This window comes from Sinohyriopsis cumingii, chromosome 1 (genome assembly GCF_028554795.1).
Source record: "Sinohyriopsis cumingii isolate HCF-2022 chromosome 1, ASM2855479v2, whole genome shotgun sequence".
NCBI classification, from domain to species: Eukaryota; Metazoa; Mollusca; class Bivalvia; order Unionida; family Unionidae; genus Sinohyriopsis; species Sinohyriopsis cumingii.
This window is the reverse complement of record NC_142961.1, coordinates 183,580,035-183,607,507: the sequence shown is the minus strand read 5'-3', so window position 1 is coordinate 183,607,507 and position 27,473 is coordinate 183,580,035. Positions and strand designations below refer to the sequence as shown.

Here is a 27,473-nt window from a genome sequence, read left to right as displayed (position 1 = left end):
GATGCAAGCCTTAATCTCCCATGCATGTTCATTTCATGATTTTTATTCAGCACAAGAATCTGCTAAGAATGTGAAATTGAACATCGATGATGTGGCCATCTTATTTCAAGTTTGGAAGTCAGTGTGATTAATCTTACTGAACTGCAAAGTCATCACATTCACCACCACAATCTTCTTATAAAGACTCAGAAATCAACAATGTACATTTCAGAGTGTGTTCAAAGAATGGGTAGAAAATGATGCTTTCAAGAGGTTCTCTGATAAGAAGCCTTGGAATTTGTCACACAGATGGTCGTAAATGTCCTCAATTTGTTACGACTCTCACAGTCAATGGAAAATAGTGTGCTTGTTCCCATCCACAGTGTCTATAGAGGCTTCAACCTTATATGTTTGGCTCGCTGAAAGCAGCTGTAGGCTCTTAGATGGCAACAAAATTTAATAAATCTCCTCAACTGGTACTTTACAGCTGAATGCCATCCACGTGATCATAGGGGATTGTCCTTGTTAGGTATAAACTGCACTGAAGCTAACAACTGTGATTTCACCTCCTGTACAAGTCACCCCATTGAGCAGCACCTGGGTTGGAAATGGTAAGCACCCAAATCTTCTGCCTCTAGCTGGTTGGATGTTATGGTTACAGAAAGCATTGCTCAAACCCTGGTATGGAAGGACCATAATGGCATCTACCACTACACTGCTAATGGATGGCATCTTAGTGTGGATGCTCAACGCATCATTCTCCATGGATTTTGCCCATATCTCTCTCTTTCCTTCAAACCACATACAAGAAACACCACAAGATGGCAATGAACATATCAATGAACATCTGGTGCAGGTGAGGTATGCCTGATGGGTGTCTCTGCTGACTTTGAACTTTCTTCCTTTGTAATACTAAAACAACAAAAAAAGGGACAAAATGATGGGAAATCAAAACTCAACTAAATCAATAAATGTACTCGTTATTAAATAAAGTGAGAAAATAAAGCCAGTGATTGCAAGTAAACTGAACAAACATCAAGTATCAACAATACCATGTGTGATTCATCAAATCTGCAAAACACAGTCCACAAACCACAAAAATATGTGGGGCCCCGAGTGGCCGAGTGATATAACACAGTCCACAAACTACAAAAATATGTGGGGCCTTGAGTGGCCGAGTGATATAACACAGTCCACAAACCACAAAAATATGTGGGGCCCCGAGTGGCCGAGTGATATAACACAGTCCACAAACCACAAAAATATGTGGGGCCTTGAGTGGCCGAGTGATATAACACAGTCCACAAACCACAAAAATATGTGGGGCCCCGAGTGGCCGAGTGATATAACACAGTCCACAAACCACAAAAATATGTGGGGCCTTGAGCGGCCAAGTGATATAACACAGTCCACAAACCACAAAAATATGTGGGGCCTTGAGTGGCCGAGTGATATAACACAGTCCACAAACCACAAAAATATGTGGGGTCCCGAGTGGCTGAGTGATATAACACAGTCCACAAACTACAAAAATACGCAGATATCAACACAAAGTTACCAATACCTTGTGGTAACCTTAAAACACAATATATTCCTAATTTTAAGAATGGATGGCTATAAATGAACATCTTGATGTCTGTCAAGGGCAAAAGTGGTATGGTGTTACTCAGTGAAAGCTTAAACAAGGTAACAATGCAGTACATGAGTAATCATCTACTGCTGGAAGAGTATGTAATATAGAAGTTTTCTTCAGTTCTTCTATATTACATATAGACGAGAAAGAATGTTTTGTCATTTGGGAGGGCTAGATTTTTGAAGCAGCAGAATTTATTTCCTAATGTTAATTTCATCAGGGAATGCATTTGACGGAGAAATATAAAGTCAGGATTTACAACTAGCTACTTCAATTTATCTTGAGTGAAGTGATCATTTTCCAAATTGACAGAATAGGATAAACAAACATATGGATAGTTGCCTTTGTTTGTGATACTTGATTTTAATGACCTTGACCCATCTTTCATAAGAGAACATACCTATCAATATGTTTCAATTTTGTCATTGCATATGAAGTAATAAATACTATCTGCCAATATCATATTTCTGGTTTGGTTAGGAATGCTGCAGCCAGCACCAAGCATATATATACTATTTTTTTTTTTTAAAGGTACATGTAAAAGCATATGCATATTGTTGGGAGTAATTTTTCCTCTACCAGTATTATGTCATACAAAAGCTAAATGGTAAATTATAGACTTTTCAGTACTAAACAATGGCAACATTGGAAGATGATAAAAAGAGAACAAATCATGTGATCAGAGCCAAAGCAAAATTTTTGCAGCTTGTACTTGTTTTTACTGTTTGTTTTAATATTAAATTCTACCACACAAACAGTATATGGAAATTCTAAGTAAATATGTGTATTATTTATTAGGTGCACTTTAAGATTAATAGGTATGAGTCTAGTTATAATTAGCCTCTAAAGAACTAAAGCAAGAGATCAAGGTAGCTATTAATTACAATATAACAGACTGAACTGGAAAATTTCAAAGGCATTGCTTAAATGACGCTCAAACTGTATACAATTTTAAGTTGTATATATGTGACAAAAAAAGAAATACACACAGTTAGCCAGTGCACGTTAGTTTTTTATCAATCTTGAGTAATAAATGTTGAGTATATTATTTATCAAAGTATATAAGGTCTGTTCCATTTAAACTTGCATGGTACTCAGGGAAAGCAGTTTTTAAAAAAATATATGACAGGGTACTTTGATTTCACAGAGTTCATATTAAGAAAATTCTAAATTGTATCTGTGCCCGAGTACCCCACATTAAACGTGCCTTCCTTGGGTCCCAGGTATGTTTTACATGAACAGCCCTCAGCAGAACTTAAGTAAATTGATAATATTCATATCCAGTATACTGTTAAGACACACATTTTGCATGCAAACAGGAAGCAAAAAAAGCTATACATATTAAAATGTGTAACCTTTTTATTCCATAAAAATTGTGTGCACTTCTTTTTCAGTCATGTATATATATATACATATACACAGCTCTCCCTCACTGTATGTCCTGCCACTATAACAAGGTCCCTGTTATAAGGAAGGTTTGGGTTGTGATCCCATTTCAGTATTCAGGAGCAGAAATTATATATTATATACCTCCTTACAAGGTGGTAACACTACCCTGAGGATTGCATGGAAACCATTATAATGAGGGATGGTCTGTCTTATTGAATTATCACTTAAAAATGTACAGTCTGAGTATCTGGATTCAGATTTCCTTATAGTAATGAAAAAATTTCTTTTCATGATTAGAATCATATATCAATCAAAATATGATAAGGCTATTTATTCTTCAAGCCTATCAGCATTCTAGCATAACTTTCCAGTCCACTGTTTTTACTTTCTAGACTCATTATTCCACTAATAATTAATTCAATGCCCAGAGATAACCTAGGTGCAAAAATTGTTCTTCTAAATAATGACAAATTGTTTTGTACTCCAATGTAGGTTTTATTGTGGCGATATTCGATGAAATGGTCTGTATATGCCTTCTCAAGTTTATAATGTTGTGAATATGAGGGTATGATGCAAGCCATGTAGTAGTAGTCAGGTGTTTATTCCTACCTGTGCAATAATTCCTCAGTAACTGACTCTAACAAGCCCCTATAGAAACAAGGAAAGCATGTAAAATTCAAAGATATGGATATCAGGAAAACAAAGATACAGGTGTAAAAAAAAAAAAAAAAAAAAAAAAAGAAGAGGTAAAGTGGAAGTGGGGAAATGATACATATGGATTAACATCTGAGAGAACAGAAAACAATTGACAGGTCAAATATCAGACTAAAAATTCATTACATATAATTCTATACACTGTTTTAAAGGCATTTAAGAAAAAGGTCTACAAAAGTTTTAGTATTTATATTTGCCTTGGTTGCTGGTCAAAGTGCTCTTCTGCATAACTCCCAGCAGTTAATTTTAGGTAGTTGACTATAAAATGTATGTGTGGGATGCTTCCAATTGCTTCATGCAGATTACAGTGATAATGATCCTTTTAGTTCTGAAGTGACCTCCCAAAATGGAATGAGTACTATTTTCACTTGACTCCAATAACACTAAAATGAGACAAGACCTGTGCACAGATTTTTAAAATAACATATTTGGAAGTCTTTGTCAACAAAAAAAATCAGGTGATGGGCAAGAAACAGGCTTCCCTATGTGTGTGGACAGGCTAGGGAAATCTTATCTTAGGGTGTAAGATTTTTTACCAATAATTTTGCAAGCCTCATCCGTTACACATAATCCTATCTTCTTGGGTTAGATTTACCATATAAAATGGGAAAGTTCTATCATTCTAGTAATAATGGGCAGGAATCTGGAACACTTAAGGGTCAGTTTAAACAGGTTCCAATGTACCAGAAACTCTGAGTACTAAAGGCTCTTGCAAACTGATTTTAAGAATTTTACAAGTTACTGACACAACTTCACATTTAAACCGCTGTGCTATGATAACATGCATGTCATTCTTACAAATAATTCAAAAGTGGCATTACCTTATCTATAGGTCAGCATAACATCGAAGGAAGCAATTCAATTATCCTCTAGCTTAAAATAATTAAAATCTCTGATCATTTTATACTTACACCCTCACATGCCACAGATGCAACAGTGTTACTTTTTTTACAAGTCCATATATCTGGGCTGTTCAGTCATGCTGGGTAATCCGATATACTAAAATATACAGTAGCTTGTTTAATCCAGCTACAAAGCAACCAAAATTCTGGCAAACTGGACAGTGTACCTGAATATGCAAGTCAATAATGAGAAAGCTATGATGTGCCAATTATGCTGAAGAAGACTCTGGCTACTATACTCATTACATAAAAAGAAAAAAATGTTACATACAGTACAGTCTTATTGGGTTCAACCATTCCAACTCTTCCTTGAAGGAAAATTAATCCTTTCAGACACCCACTCAAATTCTGCCCACCCATCCACCTACCTGACCTGTCCAATAAATCCCCTGGTGGGAGGCATAGTGTCCTTCAAGGACCAGATGGACGTGTTTGCTTGTATTCCACCTAACCATACACCCAGTGTCCTTTAAGGGATGGAGAGGACAAATAATGGACTCCTTTATATACATGCACGTAGGCATGTTGTAATGAGATATTTCTAATTAAATCTTTCATTGATGATGTGGGAATATATTGATATGCAATGGAAAAGGAATACAGACCTTTCCTTTCAAAACCTGAACATGATTGATACAAGTCCTTGCCTTTCATGACATGGCTCTATATCCTTTATGTCAAAATCAGTTTAAATAATATCTTGTTTTATGAATAAGCTGTCTAGATTTAGAGCTGACATCAGCTGAATAACGGATCATGTTATTCTGAATGAATTTAAGACTACTGTACCATACATAATCACGTGTAAGTGCAAATGCAAACAACACAGAACATAGTCCACAAAAATTTACTTTAAAAATTAATTTATGGTCTCCTAACAAATAGTGTCCCAATATATATGAAAGTAGCTAGTTCATGGGTTCCCAGGTTCTTCCTCCACCAGTAATACTGACTGCCATGTATAGCCTTTCTGAAAAATGGCGCTAAACCCTATAGCAACAACAACAACAACCCTCTCACATGTGTGCAAGTACCCCAAAACAAATATGTAAATGCTGTGTGCTTCATTTCTTGATCAACACAAGTAAAATTCATTTTCACAAACATTTCTAATGCCACAGATATCACCAGAACACACACACACACACACACTCTTTTGTGAGACAAATTCATGCTGTAACTACAGCAACAAGACAATATTTTCTAAAAATATTAATGATCGCAGTTTCCATTTCTAATTAAAGAAATATATTTGTCTTTTTCTCTTGAGCATGTAATGGAAACACATATACAGAATTTTGTCCGTGAAAACATTATTGATGTTGTCCATAAAACATGCTGATCATTTTTACAGATATCCCCACATTATTGCAACTTGTCAGGATCTTTCATTTACCTTCTTGAACTGACCACTTCTTTCTACTTCAGGCTTCTACTGCTTGATTTTCTCACAAAAACAACCCTGGTATTTTGGAAATATTGCATTCTGGATGAATGAATTATTGTAAAATACCATGAAAATGATGGATATCGTGGGGATTTTTTTTACCACTTTCTCAAATGATTTCCTTTAAATCCCTATTTTATTCCTTTTTGGGCACATAATCTCTTGCCCATCCACCACACACACCCCCAACACAAAAAATTAGACATGTTGCTATGTAAGTCTCTCTCACAATAAGCTTAAAGTTAAGCTGGACTGAAATCAAGTATGCATTTTTATTTTACATATTCATCGCTTGACTCCATATAAATCATTTCATTCAAACATTAAGTCTAAATTGGCCTTGATTTTACAAAATTTATTTGTATTACAATAATTATCAGAATTCTTAACCTGTTAACTACAAATAATTCATGCATTTTTCAACAGACTATATTTGCTTAACTTTGCATCAGCAAGAATATACATATACATTAACACATGCAAATTCAAAGATTGCTTTCTGCCAGTTTTACATATGAATTCTGCTTGTTATTGAATTTGCAACGTTTTAATTACAATAACTGCACAATTTATATGTACGACAGTGCAATTGCCATGGCACAAGTAAGTGCTGCACATGTTTTGTCTCTCTCTCACTGACTTTTATTTCATCTTTGTATGTTGCTTGGTAAGTCCCTTGCAATCTTTTTTGTGGTATTTAGCAGCAGACTTCTTTTTAGCAAGTGTCAAATCAGCTTAAAGTTTTCTTATCTTTGCTCAATATCAAACACTGTGTGTGTGCTTTAGACTTTTAACATAACTTTAACAATTTTCCAGTCATATCGCTACAATGTCTGCAGTGTGGCAGTTTAAAGTGATGTCTAGCACTGGTGCATCACGCCACAGACATGTAGCATGATGTCCCACCCAGTCACATTATCCTGATACCAGGCTGACCAGTCCTAACACTAAACTCTGAATGCTGAGCGCCTAGCGAGGCAGGTGTTAGTACCATTTTTGTAAGTCTCTGGTATGATTTGGCTGGGGTTCGAACCCACGACCTCCTGCAACTGGAGCGGATGCTCTAACCACTAGGCCGCCGGAGCGATCAATATGAATCATAATTTTCTTCTAATTAAATTTCAGCTGCAATTAGTATATCGGTTTAATGAAATCTACTTGTATGAAATGTAAATTTTAAAATAATCAAAGCACAAAGGGTTAACACAATGATAACTTTTCAATGCCAGCCACTGAACAACAGCTAGAAGTCAATGACAGTACTAATGAAACAAATAAAAGAAGTTGGAAATGCCTTTTCAATAAACCAAAATATCTTGTAATTCATATTAATGACATCTGGTTTGCACTGAAAGAACACATCTAGATAAAGAAATAGATCATGATTTGATATGAAACATACAATAACATTTGTATGAAGCTTTGTGTTCCAAGTTCAATATGTAATTAACTGGGTGCTAGAGATGATGTATCAGTTATTACCCGCACTAATCTGTCAGGCTACGAGTGTGGTCTACTCTGTCCACTGTGACTCTGTTGGGATGTTTGGATGACAGCAGCCTGGCTCTGGTTTCTACAGTGTGTGGGCATTCCATGAATGTATTTGGATTGGCTTTACTTAATGGAAATCGATGGTTACACTAATCCTTTCCAAATATGTCATGCCTGAGATACAAGTGTGGAAAATGTTGAACCCATGATGACTGTACTGTATTTCTAAGCAAAACTTTACATTAAATTATGTACCTTTATATCAGAGTCTCTATGTAATAATCCCCACACCCAAACTTAGTACAGTTAGTAGCATACACCCAAAAAAACTGAATACAAATTCAAAGTGCATTTCTGTTCAATGTAAAATCTCAAACTACCAAAAACTACATATAGAACAAAGAACTGTACAAGTGTACCAATGAGTTCATTTCATATGAATTTCATGAAATGTGTCCCCATTTTCTTCACCACGGCGTAAACAACTTGTGTCATAAATTTTAGATAAAGTGACCACATATGCAAAGTTCTAATTTTAAAAACATGCCAATCTTTTTGTTCAGATGATCACAAAATAGTTTCAGTTGTAAGATTTAAATTTAAAAGGGTTAGCATCAAATTTAAACTTGCACCCTGAATACTGCATATACTCAAGAGTCCAAATGCACAATGTACAGACCTAGATCTGCTGTTACATAATGTTCTGGCATATCTGGGTTTTTGCAGTTTGCTAAGAGTAATCAGTAGAACAACAACATAGACCCTAATTTGAAAGTGCATAATGTTATGGCAGATCTAGATCTACATTGTTTGCAGTTGGACTTGACTTGTATTATAGGTGGTAATTTCATGACAACAATGTGCATATGTGTAATACTGACAGTATGAAACTAGTGTATGAAACCTGCGATCAATGATGCCTTGTGATCAATACAGCACTCCTTCACTATAATCATTAAAAAATGATTCCCATTATAAGGTGGTATGGTCATGGATCCCATAAAGTTCATCATTATAACATGATTCCCATTATAAGGTGGTATGGTCATCAATACAGCACTCCCTCACTATAAAGTTCATCATTATAACATGATTCCCATTATACGGTGGTATGGTCATGGATCGCATTTATTTAAGTGGTAGCAAAATTATATATAGAAGATGCACTTCAATATAAGGTGGTCACACCATATGGCGTTATACCCTCTGCCTTTCAAAGTATTATAATGAGTAGATGCTTCTTTATAAGGTAATACACTCTGTCTCTACTGTAGACAGTCTTGTAATTGTTGTATGAGAATTCTTGTGGTAATGTAACTCAATACTAATTTTAGTATTATACTCACTTCTTGGAAATGTCCTCTTCCGGCCATGCCCGAGCTGTGTTGTACTGTTCGTCCTGTTTACAACAATGACAGACATTAAACATTATATAGTATAAATTCTGTATAACAACTGAATACATTCAAAAATACACAATGACCAAATTTTATCATGTTATTCTACAATATACTCTGAAAATTTAGTTTTATAATTTGAAAAGATTTAATTATAATGTTTGGTGTGGGAAGTTCTTGGAGAGAGTGGTTATTTCCACGAAATAAAGCATAAAATAATAAATAAGTGGATGTTTTTTAAGCAAAAAATGAAATGAAAATGATCAACTGATGTATGATTGTGGGGAATTTTCCATTAGGAAAAGAATAACCAACAAAAAAATCAAACATGTCAAAACCAGTTAATAAAACTATTTTTAATAATTTAACAATATTTCATTTTTAAAATCAGGTACATGCAATTCACTCAACAAAAGCCCCATTTTATTTTTGTTTTTAATTTTAGAGACCAAAGTCAAGTTATTGTCATTCTCGTATAAGCATTACTAAACCTAGTAAAAGGATACCTGTCATGTTACTACAGAGGCATCATTCAAAACAGAAACTGAATAATGCACATTAAAAACATAATTTTGTCATGCATTGTACTTGAATGTGTAGGCTGTTGGCCTTAATGTTTGCTATTTTCCAAATGATTCATATTTAACCAAGTCTCAAGTATGATTTGGGGCATAACTCAGTGTGACAGTCAGTTATTCAATCAGTCAGTATATATGTATCATGACCTTACTGGCTGGACATGACTAACAACTAGTTCAAACAACCATTAACTAACTTCACAAGATGGACATTGGATATAAGGTGCCCATAATTATCCCATATACTAGTTTGGTTATTATATTTTCCCAATTGTTTAGACAATCTACAGCCACAAAGGACAAGACAAAAGAGGTGTGAAAGTTTATCTACTGAACTAGCTAAAACTGTATGATAAGAGATTACATCAGTCCCTCACAAATACTTTAGAACTATATTGTGTTGAACTGTGACTGTATGATAGAGATTACAACACGTACTTTAGAACCACATTGTGTTGAACTATGTCAGCACATAGCTGATCTTTAAAATATATTGTGTGTGGCAAAGACCCTAACTGAAAACAATATATTACATATATTAGTATCTAAATTATGTGTGGCAAAGACCCTAATTGAAAACACTAATATATCAGCAATAATAACTAACTTTATTATTATTGTCTAAGACTTGTCTGAGGGATTTATAAAATTGGACTTGACAGGAAATGCACATCAATTAAGTGTAATGTAGTTTCATGATATTATGTCTGTTTGCTGTAGATTATTATGTCTGTTTGCTGTAGATTAAAAACTAAGTTTTAAAAGCAGTAAAGTAGCATTAAATACTGTTGTTGATAAAATTCTATAGAAACGTTTTCTGAAAGAAAATGTTACTTATATATATGAATACCATGAAAGAGAACTAGTAATTTGGAGTTTTAACATAGCTTTAACAATTTTTCAGTCATATCGCTACAATGTCTGCAGTGTGACAGTTTTGAGTAATGTATAGCACTACGGCATCATGCCGCAGACATGTAGCATGATGTCCCATCCAGTCACACTACCCTGACGCCAGGCTGACCAGTCCTAACACTAACCTCTTAATGCTGAGCACCAAGCAATGCAGCTGTTAGTACCATTTTTGTAAGTCTTTGGTATGACTCGGCCAGGGAACGGACCCACGACCACCCACATCCGAGGCGGACACTAACCACTAAGCCATTGGAGCGGTCTTAAGAGAGAACTAATGAAGGAACAAATAACAAGTATTTTTCTGCATCTCAAATTATATTAGCATCTGTTTATGAGTTTTCATTTGAACATCTCAAAATGTAGCTAATATTACTGAATTCATTTTGTGCATGACTGATTTAAATATATTTCATATCAACACACAGCACATTTAATTTGATACATGCTGCAAAAGAGTGGTCTGTGTACATGTAGTCTCACATGTTCATCTGGGAGTTCTGGAAGAGTCCATTTTTTAATACAGCACTGAGCCGTATGGGAACTGTTGCAAGCCATATCAAAACAAACATCTGCACTGCCGTTAACTGTCTGCTTTCACTTAACAAGTCAATGTCAAGAACAAAAAAAAGGAAGAAAATTTACTTAAAATACGTGTAATTGGAATCTGAATATAAAGAAATGCACATTAAGCAGCTTTGGATAATAACAATAATATTAATAATAATAATAATAATAATAATGAACATTTTCCTGCTTATGTATTTCACTTCATAAAAATGTTATCTTAAGCACTATTTAAAATGAGTACTTAACAGCTTGACTACAGCATATTATTTGTGATTTTTTAAAAGGTATATCATTTATTTATTTATCTGAATCCATATACGTGTATTAATTTTCAGCATTCATATTTAAACACCCAAAATGACAACATATCAGTCATACACCTCCTTTATTTTCTTACAAATGTCCAATGTTATTAATGGCTGCCTTTATATAGTTTTGATCAAATAATATAAATTCAATTTTTTTTAAAGCAATGTATAAAGTAATGTTTTCAAAAGTTATTAAACTAAAAAAATGTGCCTCCTATTTTAACTGTGAACAAACCTCTTGGTCAAATAGAGAATAATCCCTCACCCCACCCCCAATCTTTGATGACAATTTTGTCGATTGTTTTCTTTTTAAAGGATAAATACTTTTGGAAGTATGGCTATAAATATTATGAATTTAGCACTTGTATGGACAAAACCCATGTGAAGAGTATGTCAGATTTATTAAATATTGACTGATATACTATTTTTGTCAATTTTAATGTAAAAAGATTTATTACAATATAAGTATATGCATTTCTTAAAATTGCTATATTAAATATATAATGCAGTAAAAAACCAACTGTTATTATGTGCTTCATTTAACGTGTCTACAGTTTTGAAGGGAGTAGTTTATTTTACAATGCTCAGACGATTCATTTTTGTCTTGTGCTTTAGCACAGCAGTCTTCATTTTTGTCTTGTGTGCTTTAGTGCAGCAGTCTTCATTTCTGTCTCATGTGCTTTAGCACAGCAGTCTTCATTTTTGTCTCATGCTTTAGAACAGCAGTCTTCATTTTTGTCTTATGTGCTTTAGCACAGCAATCTTCATTTTTGTCTCGTGTGCTTTAGCACAGCAGTCTTCATTTTTGTCTCATGTGCTTTAGCACAGTAGTCTTCATTTTTGTCTCATGTGCTTTAGCATAGCAGTTTTCATTTTTTTTAACCAAAACTAGATTTCCAGAACAAAAATTTCAAACTTTAAACAAAGAACAAAATAAAATTTATACATGAATATTTATGCTTTGATTATTCTTTTCCTAGGTTTAGATGTTACATTCAATGCATCACCACATCTCGATTGATTCTATAGACTACAAATAATTATTGGTGTGTATCCATATACAGACTTCAGCAGCACGAATTACAACACACTTTTAAGGGCTTTTTCAAGACCTCCAATGTGCTCACTGTATGTTTGACTAAAACAAATATTTTCATACAAATACTGGCACGTACCAATATATCTGAATTTAATCTTTTTTCTTTTCACTAGCTAACCACAATACTAGTCATTTAGGCCTTATTAGAAGAAAAGCTTAGTACTTTGTTTTATTATTTATTAGGTACAATTAATGTCATGATCATTCCCTCTATAATGAGATGACTAGTCATGATCATTCCCTCTATAATGAGATGACTAGTCATGATCATTCCCTCTATAATGAGATGACTAGTCATGATCATTTCCTCTATAATGAGATGACTAGTTTCAATCGATCAAACAGATATGAATGTTAAGCTTTCTCATTTTATATAAAAAGTAAAACACAGAATCATGTTAGACAAATTAGATTAACTAATTTCTACCAGCTCAAGCTAGTTAGGATAGGTAATTGTCAGCACTGCTCAATCAATGACAATGCTTTACTAACAATTATTTCATAATATTTTCCATATGCAACTGCGTGGTCCAGATTTCTTGCTACATATTACAAACACAACAGTATTATGGGTAATACTGGCATAAATCATTAATATTATGAATTTATCAAGAACGTGATCTTGGAAGATAAATGAATTAACTGGATTGTTATTTTAAATCTGAATATAAGCGCAGGCCTTCTTTAGATACATGCAGTGTAGTAGATTATTAACAAATATCAAAACTTCAACTTTCATCACATGTAATCAAGAAGCATCTGGCAGGTAATTATTACCTTAAAAATTAATCTGTCAGGGAAAACTGTACTATGGTAGAGTCTTCATATCCATTGAAGAAATTCATATCTAGCATTAACAGATGTGTAAGTTGAACATACAACAAACATTCTGGTCACCAATTCACATATTTCTGCAGTATCATCATGATCCTAATTTTAAACATGTCTCTATCAAGGACATACAAGGTCAATATCCTAGTGTCTGACTTTGTGTACTTCATGGTCAACATGTCTCTATCAAGGACATACAAGGTCACTATCCTAGTACCTGACTTTGTGTACTTCATGGTCTCTGCAAAAATGACTTCAGAAATCACGTAGTAAACATCAAATCTGATGGCATACAGGTGAAGCATAGCAAAGATCAATGGTTATACTGATTTGTTTCAAAGCCTAATTTTCATTTTCATGCTACCAATCAAAATAAATTCTTGAATATGTTGTCTTAATACTAAATTACTGTACTATATAAATACTTCTGTAAATGATAACATGGAAGTGAACAGCTTCAAACATGGGTAACTGCTTGTGGATGTTGATTTTAAATGAAATGTCCTTAAAAACATGATAAACTATTATGGAATTTCTACCTAATGTCTGCTTATGCTGTGATTGTCTAATAAGCAATAAAATCTATATTTTAGATACTAAGAAAATTAGTTTGTGGTGGGAACCATATTGTTGAATATAATTTCAGTACATACACATATACTGAGATGCCAATGCAAAGAAATCATAATGGAGGCAAGTACATTATGATCTGAAGATAGACAAGTAGGAAAGCTGATTACTCCTTAATAAACAAATGGACTCTTCCACAGATCATGTTGGCGTTGAAGAATTTGATGTAGACAGACCACCCTGTTACAGGAAGTACTTATTGTAACCTGCTATGCTGTATATTAGTGTGATGTAGACAGACCATCCTGTTACAGGAAGTACTGATTGAAACTTTCTATGCTGTATGTTAATTTGATGTAGACAAACCACCCTCTTACAGGAAGTACTGATTGTAACTTGCTATGCTGTATGTTAATTTGATGGCATTTAAAGTACTTTTAGCCATATTTAAATATGTTGACCTGAAAATACACTGAGCTACAGATGCGAATATCATTCACAATCCTGTGTGGAATGAACTACAGTAAAACTAAGGCAACAACTAATCTGTAACCGACACATTTTCTAGCACATTTAATAGGTAATAATATCAATATTTTCTATTTTGTTATAAATTTTCATACCTCTTTGAATGTTTTTATACTTGATTTCACAAATATCTGGCTGCCATAATTTTTTGGGGATAAAATATGTTTAGCAAGAACCAGTAAAACCTCAGGATCCGTGGGAAGTGGGAGGGTTGGTTAGTATGCATGCATGCATGTGTATTGTGTTGTGTGTGTGTGTGTGTGTGTGTGTGTGTGTCTGTCTGTCTGTCTGTGTGTGTGTGTCTGTGTGTGTGTGTGTGTGTGTGTGTATTGGGAGTTAATAGCACATCAGCACAATCCTGGCCATACAATGGAGATTAAAAGTTCTAAAATAAGTAAGTGACATTACAACTATGATTTTTTATGAAATAACCACATGTATACTATGTCTATATGAATAGCAGGTAAATGGACAATCCCATCATTGACATGCTTCACTATCGAAAATCAACCCAAAGCATATTCGATAATTCTAACAATTAACAAGCATGCACTGAATGTACTTTTTAAAGGCATGTTCTTTTTTAAGATATAATGCACTTTACAATGTGCATGCCAAACAACTACTAATGAAATAAGCATTCCCATTCACATTACACATATTAAATAGATTTTCTGCAAACTGTTTATGACAATATTTTCATACTTTTCATGCATAAAATGTATAGAGAATATGTTTCTGTTTAAGACCATAGGAAGGCAACATATGCCTCTGTAATGCTCCAGTGATCTCTCTTCATAGCACTTTTCACAGAAGCAATACAAATGTACATTGATTAGACAGGGTGGTCTTGTATGTGTATAGTGATTGAGGCATGGTGGCCCTTTATGGAGGTACATTATTAGCAATATTTGAATAAAACACTGTTCACTGTCACACATGTGTACAGTTATCAAGGCATGGCAGCCCAATATGGAGGAACATTATTATACCAATTCCATGATAAAGTACTTTTCACTGCAGTCATACACGTGTACATTTATTTAGGCATGGCATTCCTATATGGAGGTACATTATTAACAATGCCATGATAAAACACTGTTCAATGGAGTCATAAATGTGTACAATGATTTAGGCATGGCATTCCTATTTGGAGGTACATTAGTAATGCCATGATAAAAAGATGTTTACTAGAGTTATACAAATGTACAGTGATTTAGATAAGGTTGCCTCATACAGAGGTATATTATTAACAATGCTACAATAAAGTATTTTGGCAAGATATATTTTATATGAAATCACAGGTACAACAGATTCAGAATAAAAAATTTAGTTGAATAAGAGAAATAGTCATTATTAGAATAAAATGTATCAAATATAGTGGGACTGATAATCATACCAATGATATAAGGGACTGCATTATAATGAAGTGATTAATAATTAGAGACAACTGGAATTACAATTCTAGGCTGCACCCAATGTGCCAAAATTATTAGTCTTTGAAACTTGTTCCCAATGAACATTTATTATGTAGCTGAGATTGAGAAAGAGTTAAATCATTAAAGACAGAGATTAAGAGATGCAGTACCATGTTATCATCATCCCATGATGGAGCTGTGTGGTATACCTCAGCTTCCTGCTGATAAAAATTGGTAAATCTAATTAATCACAAATTATATTCAAAGATAGGCAGTGATCATATCCTATCATTTTGAGATGTTAAACCAATTAAAACTGGAAAGGGGGGGAGTGGGTGGAAAGTGAAGTGAACCAGTTTTTGCAGTTTTGCAGAATGACGACAGGTTTTCTTCAACTCACTGGATACCTGTTATAAAAAGTTTAGTGGAAAATTTATTCATACAATAGAAGTTGGAGCTATATTTTCAGCACTTTGCCTCCTCCACAGAACCACATGGTTCATTCCATAGCAACTGTACTGTACGCTTGTCAGTATAGCCCCTGCATCTATCATAAACTTATATTCAAAACTTTCACACTGTTGACCATAATGCTTAAAATAGGCAAGCAGGCATGATACACAAAACTTTAACACTGTTGACCATTATGCGTAAGTAGGCATGATACACAAAACTTTAACACTGTTGACCATAATACGTAAGTAGGCATGATACACAAAACTTTACCACTACTGACCATAATGCGTAAGTAGGCATGATACACAAAACTTTAACACTGTTGACCACAATACGTAAGTAGGCATGATACACAAAACTTTAACACTGTTGACCATAATACGTAAGTAGGCATGATACACAAAACTTTAACACTGTTGACCATAATACGTAAGTAGGCATGATACACAAAACTTTAACACTGTTGACCACAATACGTAAGTAGGCATGATACACAAAACTTTAACACTGTTGACCACAATACGTAAGTAGGCATGATACACAAAACTTTAACACTGTTGACCATAATACGTAAGTAGGCATGATACACAAAACTTTAACACTGTTGACCATAATACGTAAGTAGGCATGATACACAAAACTTTAACACTGTTGACCATAATGCATAAGTAGGCATGATACACAAAACTTTAACACTGTTGACCATAATGCGTAAGTAGGCATGATACACAAAACTTTAACACTGTTGACCATAATGCGTAAGTAGGCATGATACAAACTTTTGACATATCTGCATATAAACTTTACACCTTCTGTAATATTATCCTAAATTTTCAGATGAATACAACAACTTCAATTTTTTTGTAAAGAAAACTTTAATCCATGTACAAAGATGAAACCTGCTTATTACTTAAGCAGGTTAGACAGGCAAGAAAGGAACTTCTAGTACAGCAATGTACAAACTTTAGACCTATGGTAATATTATATCCTAGTTTCAGTTGAATGCAACAAAAAATGTAGAAGATCTGTGACTTTCAAAAACTAGAACAAAACTTAAACAGTATAGACAATAATAAATCAAACTTTCAAATTAATCAGAAGAAACAAGCAAGACACCATATCAACACATAAACTCTGTATGACATTATCTTCAAGTTTCAACTAAATGCAGACACTTATGTATAGGGTGTGTGACCATCAAAACCTTTAATGCAGAAATTTAACAATGTTCACCATGATACATAAGCAATGTTCACCATGATACTTAAGCAGCTAAGAGAGGCAGACAATAACTCCTGCCATACCATAGCATAAACTTTATATATATTGTGATAGTATCAAACAGTTTCACCGTAATGCAACAACAGATGCAGAAGCCATGTGACTTTACAAAACTCAATGCAAAATTTTAATATTTTCATGTTGCTGCCACCAGGAAAGTGATTTCTATCTGACCATGATCACACAGCTGAGAAAAAAAGACCAGATTTACTTGGTATACAATTTAAAAAAAATTATAATTGTATCATTATAAAGATATACCCATGGAAAGGACATTTTTCAAACAGATAACCCTTTCATGATAAAATTGGACAGTCTGGACAAATTTCAACCAATATGTGTCTTGGGTCTCCTTACCTAAGAAAACTTTGTCAAAAGGTTAATTTGCAAAGATTGTCTGATATGGACATATTTTTCACATTTAAAACAATCAGATCTGGGAATGACTGGCCTTTCTGTCTTGTTAGCACTAAAGGAGTATTGTAATAAATTATTATCACCATTTCAAATTTGGTCAAATTTACACAAGTAATTCATAACCTTCTAAACCAATTGTCACTGACTAAAATTCATAACCACTATGGTGTTTTTGAACAGCACTTTTATGGTTTTCAGATCTTATCCATTCCCTGAAACATGTGAATAATATACCTCTAAGGAGAACCAAACACAAAAAAGCCACATGAACAATAAGCCAACAAAATGCCACTGAATACAACAAACAATTCTGACGAACTATAAATCAGCTACAATCAACCTTTGCAAACACCAGATGCATCATAGGCAAATGTTTCAATACACATATTATTGATATTTACACATACATGTAGAGTGAACACTAAACTCTTATTCGTTTTCAGTAAAAAGTAACTAGCTGGTTAAAAGTTACTACATACAATAAATAATATATTTTTTTCAAGTTACTTAAATTTTTCTTTTGCAACATATAAAAAAATGTTGATATTTCAAATGATAAACAAGTGACATTTTTGAAATAAGCAGATCTAATTGTTCCCATTTCCATACAAATAGTATGTTGGATATCAGGATAGAAAAGGGGCATAATGATGTTATCAAAATGAACTGGGCAGCTAGATCAAAAAAAGTGTGTCACAGCATCCAACTTTATGGATGTTTTAAACATTCTACAAAACTATTAAATTTAATAGCTCCAAAAGTACATGGAGATAATAATGACTGAAATTTCTTACAGCTTATTAAAGAATTTTTAAAAGAATTATGGAATATTATTTCAATATTTGAACCCACTACAGAAAAATTACTTTGTAAGTTATAATAATGCAATAACATTTTAAAAGAGAATATGTTATATAACATTTGAAATTATTTTTATTACAGTGGTCCCCCTCTTCTGCAGCACAAAGTGGTCTTATAAGAGGAGTATACACAGATATAAATAATAATTACTTATAAAGTGTGAATGCCATAGCCGATTAAAGAATATTTATAATTTTCATGTAAAAATTAGACATATTATGGAATTAATAGGATAAAACTAGCATTAATGTTATTTAAATTATTAATAAACATCAATCGTGGTAAAAAATCATTTTATCAATAAAATCTTGGAACAAACATCTGACATAACTATACATGTTGGTCAACTCCATTTTCCCACTTCTGTAAAATGCATAAATAATGATGTTTATTTTGAACCTTTCTGACAGCAAAATTTCATAGCAGTGATCAAAGAACTCTCCCTCTTTTTGTTAAGCTGCATTGCTTTCACTATCATTCGAAACTAAGAATGTCTGATAACAGTATGACCTTTCTGCAACAAATTCCTTCACTAACAATTTGTAGTTTTTAACAAGATGTATTGTGTTTACAAAGTAAGTGAGCTTGTCAAATGATTGACTGGTTTTAATCTGTAACCCTTTCAAATGCCTTTCATAATGTGTCTTAGAGATGCCATGACAACTAATATACCAATTTTACTCCATGGCAACCAGGTTTCACACTGATTTGTGCTAAACAATACACTGCTTCTCAACAGATAGCTTATGTTATTTTGACCATTATCAGTAATTATTAAAGTGACAAAAGCTGACACTGAAGGAACAAACAGCAGATAGCTTATGTCATTTTGAGTGTGTGTGTGTGTGTGTGATTTGGATTTTTAACGTAACTTTAACAATTTTTCAGTCATATCGCTACAATGTCTGCAGTGTGGCAGTTTATAGGGATGCCTAGCACTGAGGCATCATGTCACAGACATGTAGCATGATGTCCCACCCAGTCACATTATCCTGACACCAAGCCAACCAGCCCTAACACTAACCTCTTAATGGTGAGCACCAAGCAAGGCAGCTGTAAGTACCATTTTTGTAAGTCTTTGGTATGACTTGGCCGGGGATCAAACCCATGACCTCCCACATCCGAGGTGGATGCGCTAACCACTAGGCCACTGGAGAGGTATATGTCATTTTGATCACTATCAGTAATTATTAAAGTGACAAATGCTGACACAGCAGTGAGGATAACCAGCTAACTTCTTTGAATGGATTAAAGCTTGGTATTTGGTAAGTCTGAACAAATATCAATGTGTTGAATTTAAAAATTAACAAATTTCTATCAGTAAACCCCATTCTGTGGCCACTTGTGTAGGTACATTTGATAGTTTCTGTGCTAATATGCTGATGGCATTAGAGGGGTGTCCAAACTAGAGGTGTACTTTTGAACATAAATTAGCCATTGTCAAGGGATTCTAGCTGTTTGAATTAGGTGGCCATTGGCCAAGGGGGGCTGTTCAAGAGGAGGATCACTGTACTAATGCATTAGCTACTTTAAAACAAATTTTATTCCAATGACATACATATATATCTATGCAGAATATTCATTAAGGTTTTTGAGAAAATGTTAAATTTTTTTGGAAACAATGCAAGGCCTCATGATAACCACTGAGATGCTTTTGTACAGTACTTTTATTATTAATATTTTCGTCCATTTTCAATAGAAGGTACAGAGATCAGAGAGGCCAATACAAATGACAGCATGCTACAATTCAGAGATGATGCATATACATGAAACAGGTAATTTTACTCATGAATTGAAAACAGAATTCAAAATGCAAATGAAATGCAGAATAAATGCAAATGACATGATGAATGGAATCCAAAGTACAGTGCAAATGCAAAATGGAAAAAGCATAATGATGGATGATAAACAGAAATGACAATGACATGACTGGATATGAAAATGTATTACTGTATTTTGGGTTACTGCTGAATTTCTATGGTTAGAAGCCTTTTTGCGCAATAATCTGGGATCAGGTTCTTCATAACGGCAATTTTTCACTATTTACAAACCATGACATTTTACTGCCACTGATGTGATGACATCATCAGCATCTGCATCTGTACAACTCTTATTTGAATGAAGTGAAATAAGAAACAAAATTCACTGACAAATACTCTATAAATGTACTGTTTTAATTTTATATATTGTAAATTCAAAGCCATCTTTTGAATTATATACATTTATATTTTATTACAGCATGCTTTTAGTAAGACAGATACGAAAGCAATAGTTCTCTCTGTTTAATACTATCAGAAGCAGAAATCCAAATGAGTAGTTGTTGTTATTGTTGTTGTGGGGTTTAACGCCATTTTTCAGCACACGATAGACTATACATGGCGGCCAGTATTAATGGTGGAGGAAGAACCCGGGAAAACCTAGGGAAGAACTACCGACCCACGAGAAGCTACCGGCAAGCTTTCTCATATACCCACACTGGCTGAATCCGAGACTTGAACCAGCGCAGACAGAGGTGACCAAATGAGTAAAAATGAAAGGAAATGATGAATGGAAGTGAGAAAAACAAAATCAGAATGCATTTTTTGAGACCATGACATGATGGCTGAAATGCACTTGTGAATGGAATATAGATGAAATGCTTAATGATGTTGTTGTTGTGGGGTTTAACGCCACTTCTCAGCACACGATAGGCTATGCATGGCAGCCAGTATTAATGGTGGAGGAAGAACCCGGGAAAACCCTGGAAAAACACCAACCCACGAGAAGTTACTGGCAAGGCTTTCTCACACACCCACACTGGCCGAATCCTAGTCTCGAACCCACGCAGACAGAGGTGAGATGGCAGTGATCCGTAATGGAGAGCGCTTTAAACCACTCAGCCACTCGGGGCCCCGTATCAACACTGATTGTGGTTATTGAAACAAGTCATAAATGAAATATGCACATGCCTTTCAAGTAATTTTGAAAGATGAAATGCTGAATGATGAATGGAATATAGATGAAATGCTGAATGATGAATGCAATACAGATGAAATGCTGAATGATGAATGGAATACAGATGAAATGCTGAATGATGAATGGAATACAGATGAAATGCTGAATGATGAATGGAATACAGATGAAATGCTTAATGATGATTGGAATATAGATGAAATGCTGAATGATGAATGGAATATAGATGAAATGCTGAATGATGAATGGAATATAGATGAAATGCTGAATGATGAATGGAATATAGATGAAATGCTGAATGATGAACGGAATATAGATGAAATGCTGAATGATGAATGGAATACAGATGAAATGCTGAATGATGAATGGAATAACAGATGAAATGCTGAATGATGAATGGAATATAGATGAAATGCTGAATGATGAATGGAATATAGATGAAATGCTGAATGATGAATGGAATACAGATGAAATGCTGAATGATGAATGGAATACAGATGAAATGCTGAATGATGAATGGAATACAGATGAAATGCTGAATGATGAATGGAATAGAGATGAAATGCTGAATGATGAATGGAATACAGATGAAATGCTGAATGATGAATGGAATATAGATGAAATGCTGAATGATGAATGGAATACAGATGAAATGCTGAATGATCATAATGCAAAGGAAATACAAACAAAATGCAGATTTTGCAAAATTATCTGTTTCAGGTAGACAGATCTGGTGCGAGAATAAATTCAATGGAAATTTATGAAATGCCTGGCAAAGACACATAATGCAACATAGAATCCAAAGTGGGAAAGTGTCTGATAACAATGTACATACCTCTGGAATCTGACTAGGAATATTGACTGGAAAAGAAACGAAAGTACATATTAACCACTTTTGTATAAGGTACATGTTAATTTCAATGCTAAATCTAACAGATGAAAAGAACAGCCTCAAGCCTTTCATCGTATTAAACAATGTATATCAAACAGCATGTATGTATTTAAAATACTTTGTGAGTTAAAGATGCTGAGGTCAATATAATATACAGATCCAAGCATACCTCTGAGCTCTATGCTGTTTCTTGCTGGGTTGTTTTTGGCCGACTTTGCTGATGATATTCTCTGTGGGACATTTGGCAAGACCTGCAAATCAAAAAATATTTTGACTGAAAGATTGGTCACCCTATTGAATTTATTACACTAAAATGTTTGGTCAGTTAACTGCATTGAAACTTCATGACTAATTTACACAATAAAGTATCATTCAAACATGAGCATCATGAATAGCACATTAAACACACTCCCCATTTTTAATGGTCTCCAAAACTGATCAATTTCTTCCTTATCCCAAGTTCATGTCATCTGCAAAATTGGTTTAGGTCTGTAATGTAAAACTAATTTATGCAACACAAATCATTTCTCCTCATGCAGTCACTGTGACCTTGTCCTTTGACCTTTTGACCAATATGTTTTTTACTTACCACTAGTGCAAACTATCCAGAATGCCTGGTATGTGAATTAGTCTGTGATGTAGAATTAATCTTATTGTTCTTTCTGTCACAGCGATTTTGACATTCTGACTCTAAAATCTGTAAGCTTCTTCCTTACTGCAAATCCAACCATCCATGTCTGGCAGAGGTATACAATGTACATCTAATGTCATTGTGTGGAAACAATTTTTATTCTTTTATTCAGTAATATTGACCCTTCATCTTTTGAACATGAAATCAATAAGGTTCTTCCTTACCCCAGGTGCAAGCTATCCACAAAGTTTGGTCCAAGAATGTGATGTTCAGCTCACATTTTCTGTGAAAACCATTTTCAGTCACAGTGAACTTAACCTTTTGACCATGAATCCAAATTAATTGGGCCCTTCCTTCTCACAAATACAAGCCATCCACAAAGTTTGGTCCAAGCCTGTGATGTTCAGCTTACATTTTCTGTGAAAACCATTTTCAGTCACAGTGAATTTGACCTTTTGACCATGAATCCAAATTAATTGGGTCCTTCCTTGTCACAAATACAAGCATCTACAAAGTATGATAACTGTAGATGGTGGAGAACTTAAAATTTTGTGTGGAAAGGAAATTGGAAGCAGACAGACAGACAGACATCATAAGCTCCACCTTATGGCAGGTGTATAAAAAAAACAACCTGTATAGACACCCAGACCACATATCTGTATTTACACCCAGACCACATATCTGTAGTCTTTCTAGAATTCACAAGACACACCCTTGCACAGAACAAGTATTGTACCACAGTTACCAAAAATTTAAGGTGATATTTTTTGTTACCTTAACTTTCAACTCTGTACCAATAAAAAGACCATAAATGGTTTGTGATAAGGAAAGATTCTAAACTAAAGTTTCTAACCCTTCACTTCAAATTTAGCAAATTCTGCATGACTGTCATTGTTAATTTGTTTTCACATTTTCTACTAATGCTGCATGACTATAAGCAGATTTAAATTTTAAATTAGACAATGAGGATCCTTTAAATGTTGCTGTCCAGATACAAGTGGGGGTTTTTCTCCTCAGTTACTGATCAGGAAAAATCCAACTGACCCCATCTTCATCATCTCCTGACATCTCATACATGTGGGCTGGGTTACGAACTTTGTCTAGGATCTCCTTTGTCAGCCGCCTGGAAAGATCTCCTTGTAGGAATGGATGCTGTAATATTAAAAAGAGATTTATGTCCCTCACAACTTCACTGGCAAATACTAGTAATAGCTTGTTAAAAGGCAAATAATACTTACAGCTAGTTATAAGCATAACTTCCTAATAATACTATGGTGAATATCAAAACAAATTTATTTAATTCAACATAATGTCTTGAGATTTGATGCAGGCCCACTGTCTACTGTTCAAAACTGTGCATGTTGTGAGGAGGCTTTGTTATGCCCTTTCATGAATGTGATTTAGTGCATATACTGTTATCTCTGTGTGTCCATCCATACTTGTGGTGATAATTATGGTTAAATTCTGCATTAAGGTCCCTTCAATTGAGGGTATTCATGTTCCATAACAAATTTTTAATTTATATCAGGAAAAGATTCTGAAATCAGACTTGGTCTGCTTTAATGTTTCATGGTACAGCAATACATGTTGGTTCTTTAATATTAAGGCAATTGGAGTAACGTGCCTTGCCCAGGGACACACCATGAACCAACAAGGCTTGATTGGATGGTAAGATTTAAACTCACACCCTTTCTGTCAAAAGTCCAAAATTCAAACCAATGACCCACTGTGGACCCTGCCTCCACTAATCAGCTCTTAGATCGAGCAGGAGAATGCATCAGACCCACTGCAAATTTCCAAACTCAGAACATTTTTCAAAAATGGAGTATTTACCCTGCACATAGACAATAGAAAATGAAGTTTATCAAGCCACTGTTATGTTCATTCTTGTTCTTTGACAGAAAGAATCTTTAGAGAAGGAAAATGAAGAAGTTCTGTGAACTCAAGATAAGCAACAAATATACCTCTAAAAGTTTGTCAGCTGTGGGTCTCTTTTTTGGATTTTTGGTCAATGCAACCTTGATAAAATGCTGAATTACATGTGACCTGTTGGGAAAAACAACACAATATTATTAACAATGTTGTGATTAATTTGCAACATTCGACTTATCTTTATATTTTCATATAAAAGTGATTATTATTACTTGCTAAATTGATAATTTACACATGATTAAGAGAAAAAAGCATTCAAAGTATGAATATTTCAAATTATAATACGCTTTAAGTAATTCCATGATTTCCATTATTATTATGAATGAATATTAGTATGAATATTTCAAATTATAATACGCTTTAAGTAATTCAATGATTTCCATTATTATTATTACTAAGTAGATTTAGTATTCATACTCCACATTTTAATATTGCTTGCTAGTAATGATAATTGTAATTGGCAAGCAATATTTTGTTCTACAAAATGTTACTGAAACTATTCTTGCTATTAATGATAATTGTAATTGGCAAACAATATTTTGTTCTACAAAATGTTACTGAAACTATTCTTGCTATTAATGATAATTGTAATTGGCAAACAATATTTTGTTCTACAAAATGTTACTAAAACCATTCACTGTATTGCACAATTTTCGCTCATGAGAAGTTTCAAAATTTTTTACACTTACCATTTATTTTTGTCTTTAAGCTGGGGTGGCTTGAATCCACTTTTTGACATTAGAAACAAAGCCCTGCAGGTAAAGAGTGAAAACTCTGTCTGACGTTAGTTCAAAAGCATGATGTAAATAAGTGTGGAATATAATTTTATAATTTTCTGTAGAAGATGGAACATATCAGTTGTATACTTTAATGTTTCTTTGTAAAATAAAGTATTGTTTAAAACTATCTTGTATCCTTGATGATCCCTCTTGATTTTCTCTGGTATTATTTACCATTACTAAAATTTCTGATTTCCACTTATACTATATTTTTAATTTTTATTTCAATCATTTGCAAGGAAAAGGGATAATCACTAGTAGGAACCACAAAAATACTGCCCTGTGTGCCTATGAATACAGAATAGAACACACTTCCATAATCAGGGGTGGTAGATGGATGGGATACCAACAAGGCAAACTATGTTATCCCTCAAAAAAAATTGAAAGCCAATTATTTTCAGTGAAAAAGCACTTCAGTGAATTGAAAATGGATTGTAGACTTTTCGGTCTCAGAAATAAGGCAAACCCGTATGAACTGCAAACAGACAGATGAGTCTTTGCAAAAAGTAGGATAAGATGGGCATTTGGAATAAAGATTGGTCTCCATACCCCAAAAAATGGCCCCATTTAGCACCAAACAAAACAAAAAAATAAAAAAAAAGAACTCTAACTTTTACCCTTATGCTCATGCGTGAGTCAAATAGCCAATGAAAAACGATGTTTCTAACACAAGTAGGCAGTATGTTATTGAAAGATCATCGGGGATTCTGTGTTTTTGGATCTGTTCAGAAATAGCTTTCAAAATGTGTTTCCTACTCGATTTTCAAGCAAAAATGTCAAAAACCTCCAGGGGTTAATGTGTTAAAGACACAAATACGAGAACACATTGCCCAATGTCACATCCATATTTGTTAAGTTGAAGAAAAGTAACTGAATGTTAACCGACTACCACTGCTCTTCAACCAAAAAAATGGCAAACAACTGATTTTGAAAGACACCAAAACTCTGGATACACATCTGTAAGGAACAAGACATTATAGTAAGTATAGCATGGCTAAAGCCTTTAGACTTTAATCTGTACAACAGTGTCAATGTGGGCTGCCAGCTATTTATAGTAAGTATAGTATGGCTAAAGCCATTAGACTTTAATCTGTACAACAGCGTCAATGTGGTCTGCCAGCTATTTATAGTAAGTATAGTATGGCTAAAGCCATTAGACTTTAATCTGTACAACAGCGTCAATGTGGGCTGCCAGCTATTTATAGTAAGTATAGTATGGCTAAAGCCTTTAGACTTTAATCTGTACAACAGTGTCAATGTGGTCTGCCAGCTATTTATAGTAAGTATAGTATGGCTAAAGCCTTTAGACTTTAATCTGTACAACAGCGTCAATGTGGGCTGCCAGCTATTTATAGTAAGTATAGTATGGCTAAAGCCATTAGACTTTAATCTGTACAACAGCGTCAATGTGGGCTGCCAGCTATTTATAGTAAGTATAGTATGGCTAAAGCCATTAGACTTTAATCTGTACAACAGCGTCAATGTGGGCTGCCAGCTATTTATAGT

The 27,473-nt window shown here is 34.0% G+C and overlaps 1 protein-coding gene across 8 annotated transcripts in view; it reads right to left on the bottom strand.

The window, feature by feature from the left end:
- LOC149808515 (mitogen-activated protein kinase kinase kinase kinase 5-like) overlaps positions 1 to 27,473 on the bottom strand; it is a 213,566-nt gene that overhangs the window by 152,509 nt on the left and 33,584 nt on the right. For 2 of the 8 annotated variants that reach the window (XM_089978310.1, XM_089978325.1), the window contains exons 9-16: positions 25,878 to 25,940; positions 25,221 to 25,302; positions 24,301 to 24,408; positions 22,795 to 22,876; positions 22,569 to 22,594; positions 15,937 to 15,987; positions 8,902 to 8,954; positions 3,611 to 3,649 (exon numbers count right to left, since the gene is read on the bottom strand). In XM_089978310.1, coding sequence (XP_089834436.1) covers positions 3,611 to 3,649; positions 8,902 to 8,954; positions 15,937 to 15,987; positions 22,569 to 22,594; positions 22,795 to 22,876; positions 24,301 to 24,408; positions 25,221 to 25,302; positions 25,878 to 25,940 — 504 coding nt within the window. The remainder of the gene's footprint in view (positions 1 to 3,610; positions 3,650 to 8,901; positions 8,955 to 15,936; positions 15,988 to 22,568; positions 22,595 to 22,794; positions 22,877 to 24,300; positions 24,409 to 25,220; positions 25,303 to 25,877; positions 25,941 to 27,473) is intronic. The other 6 variants (XM_089978331.1, XM_089978350.1, XM_089978318.1 and 3 more) reach the window with 5 other exon arrangements.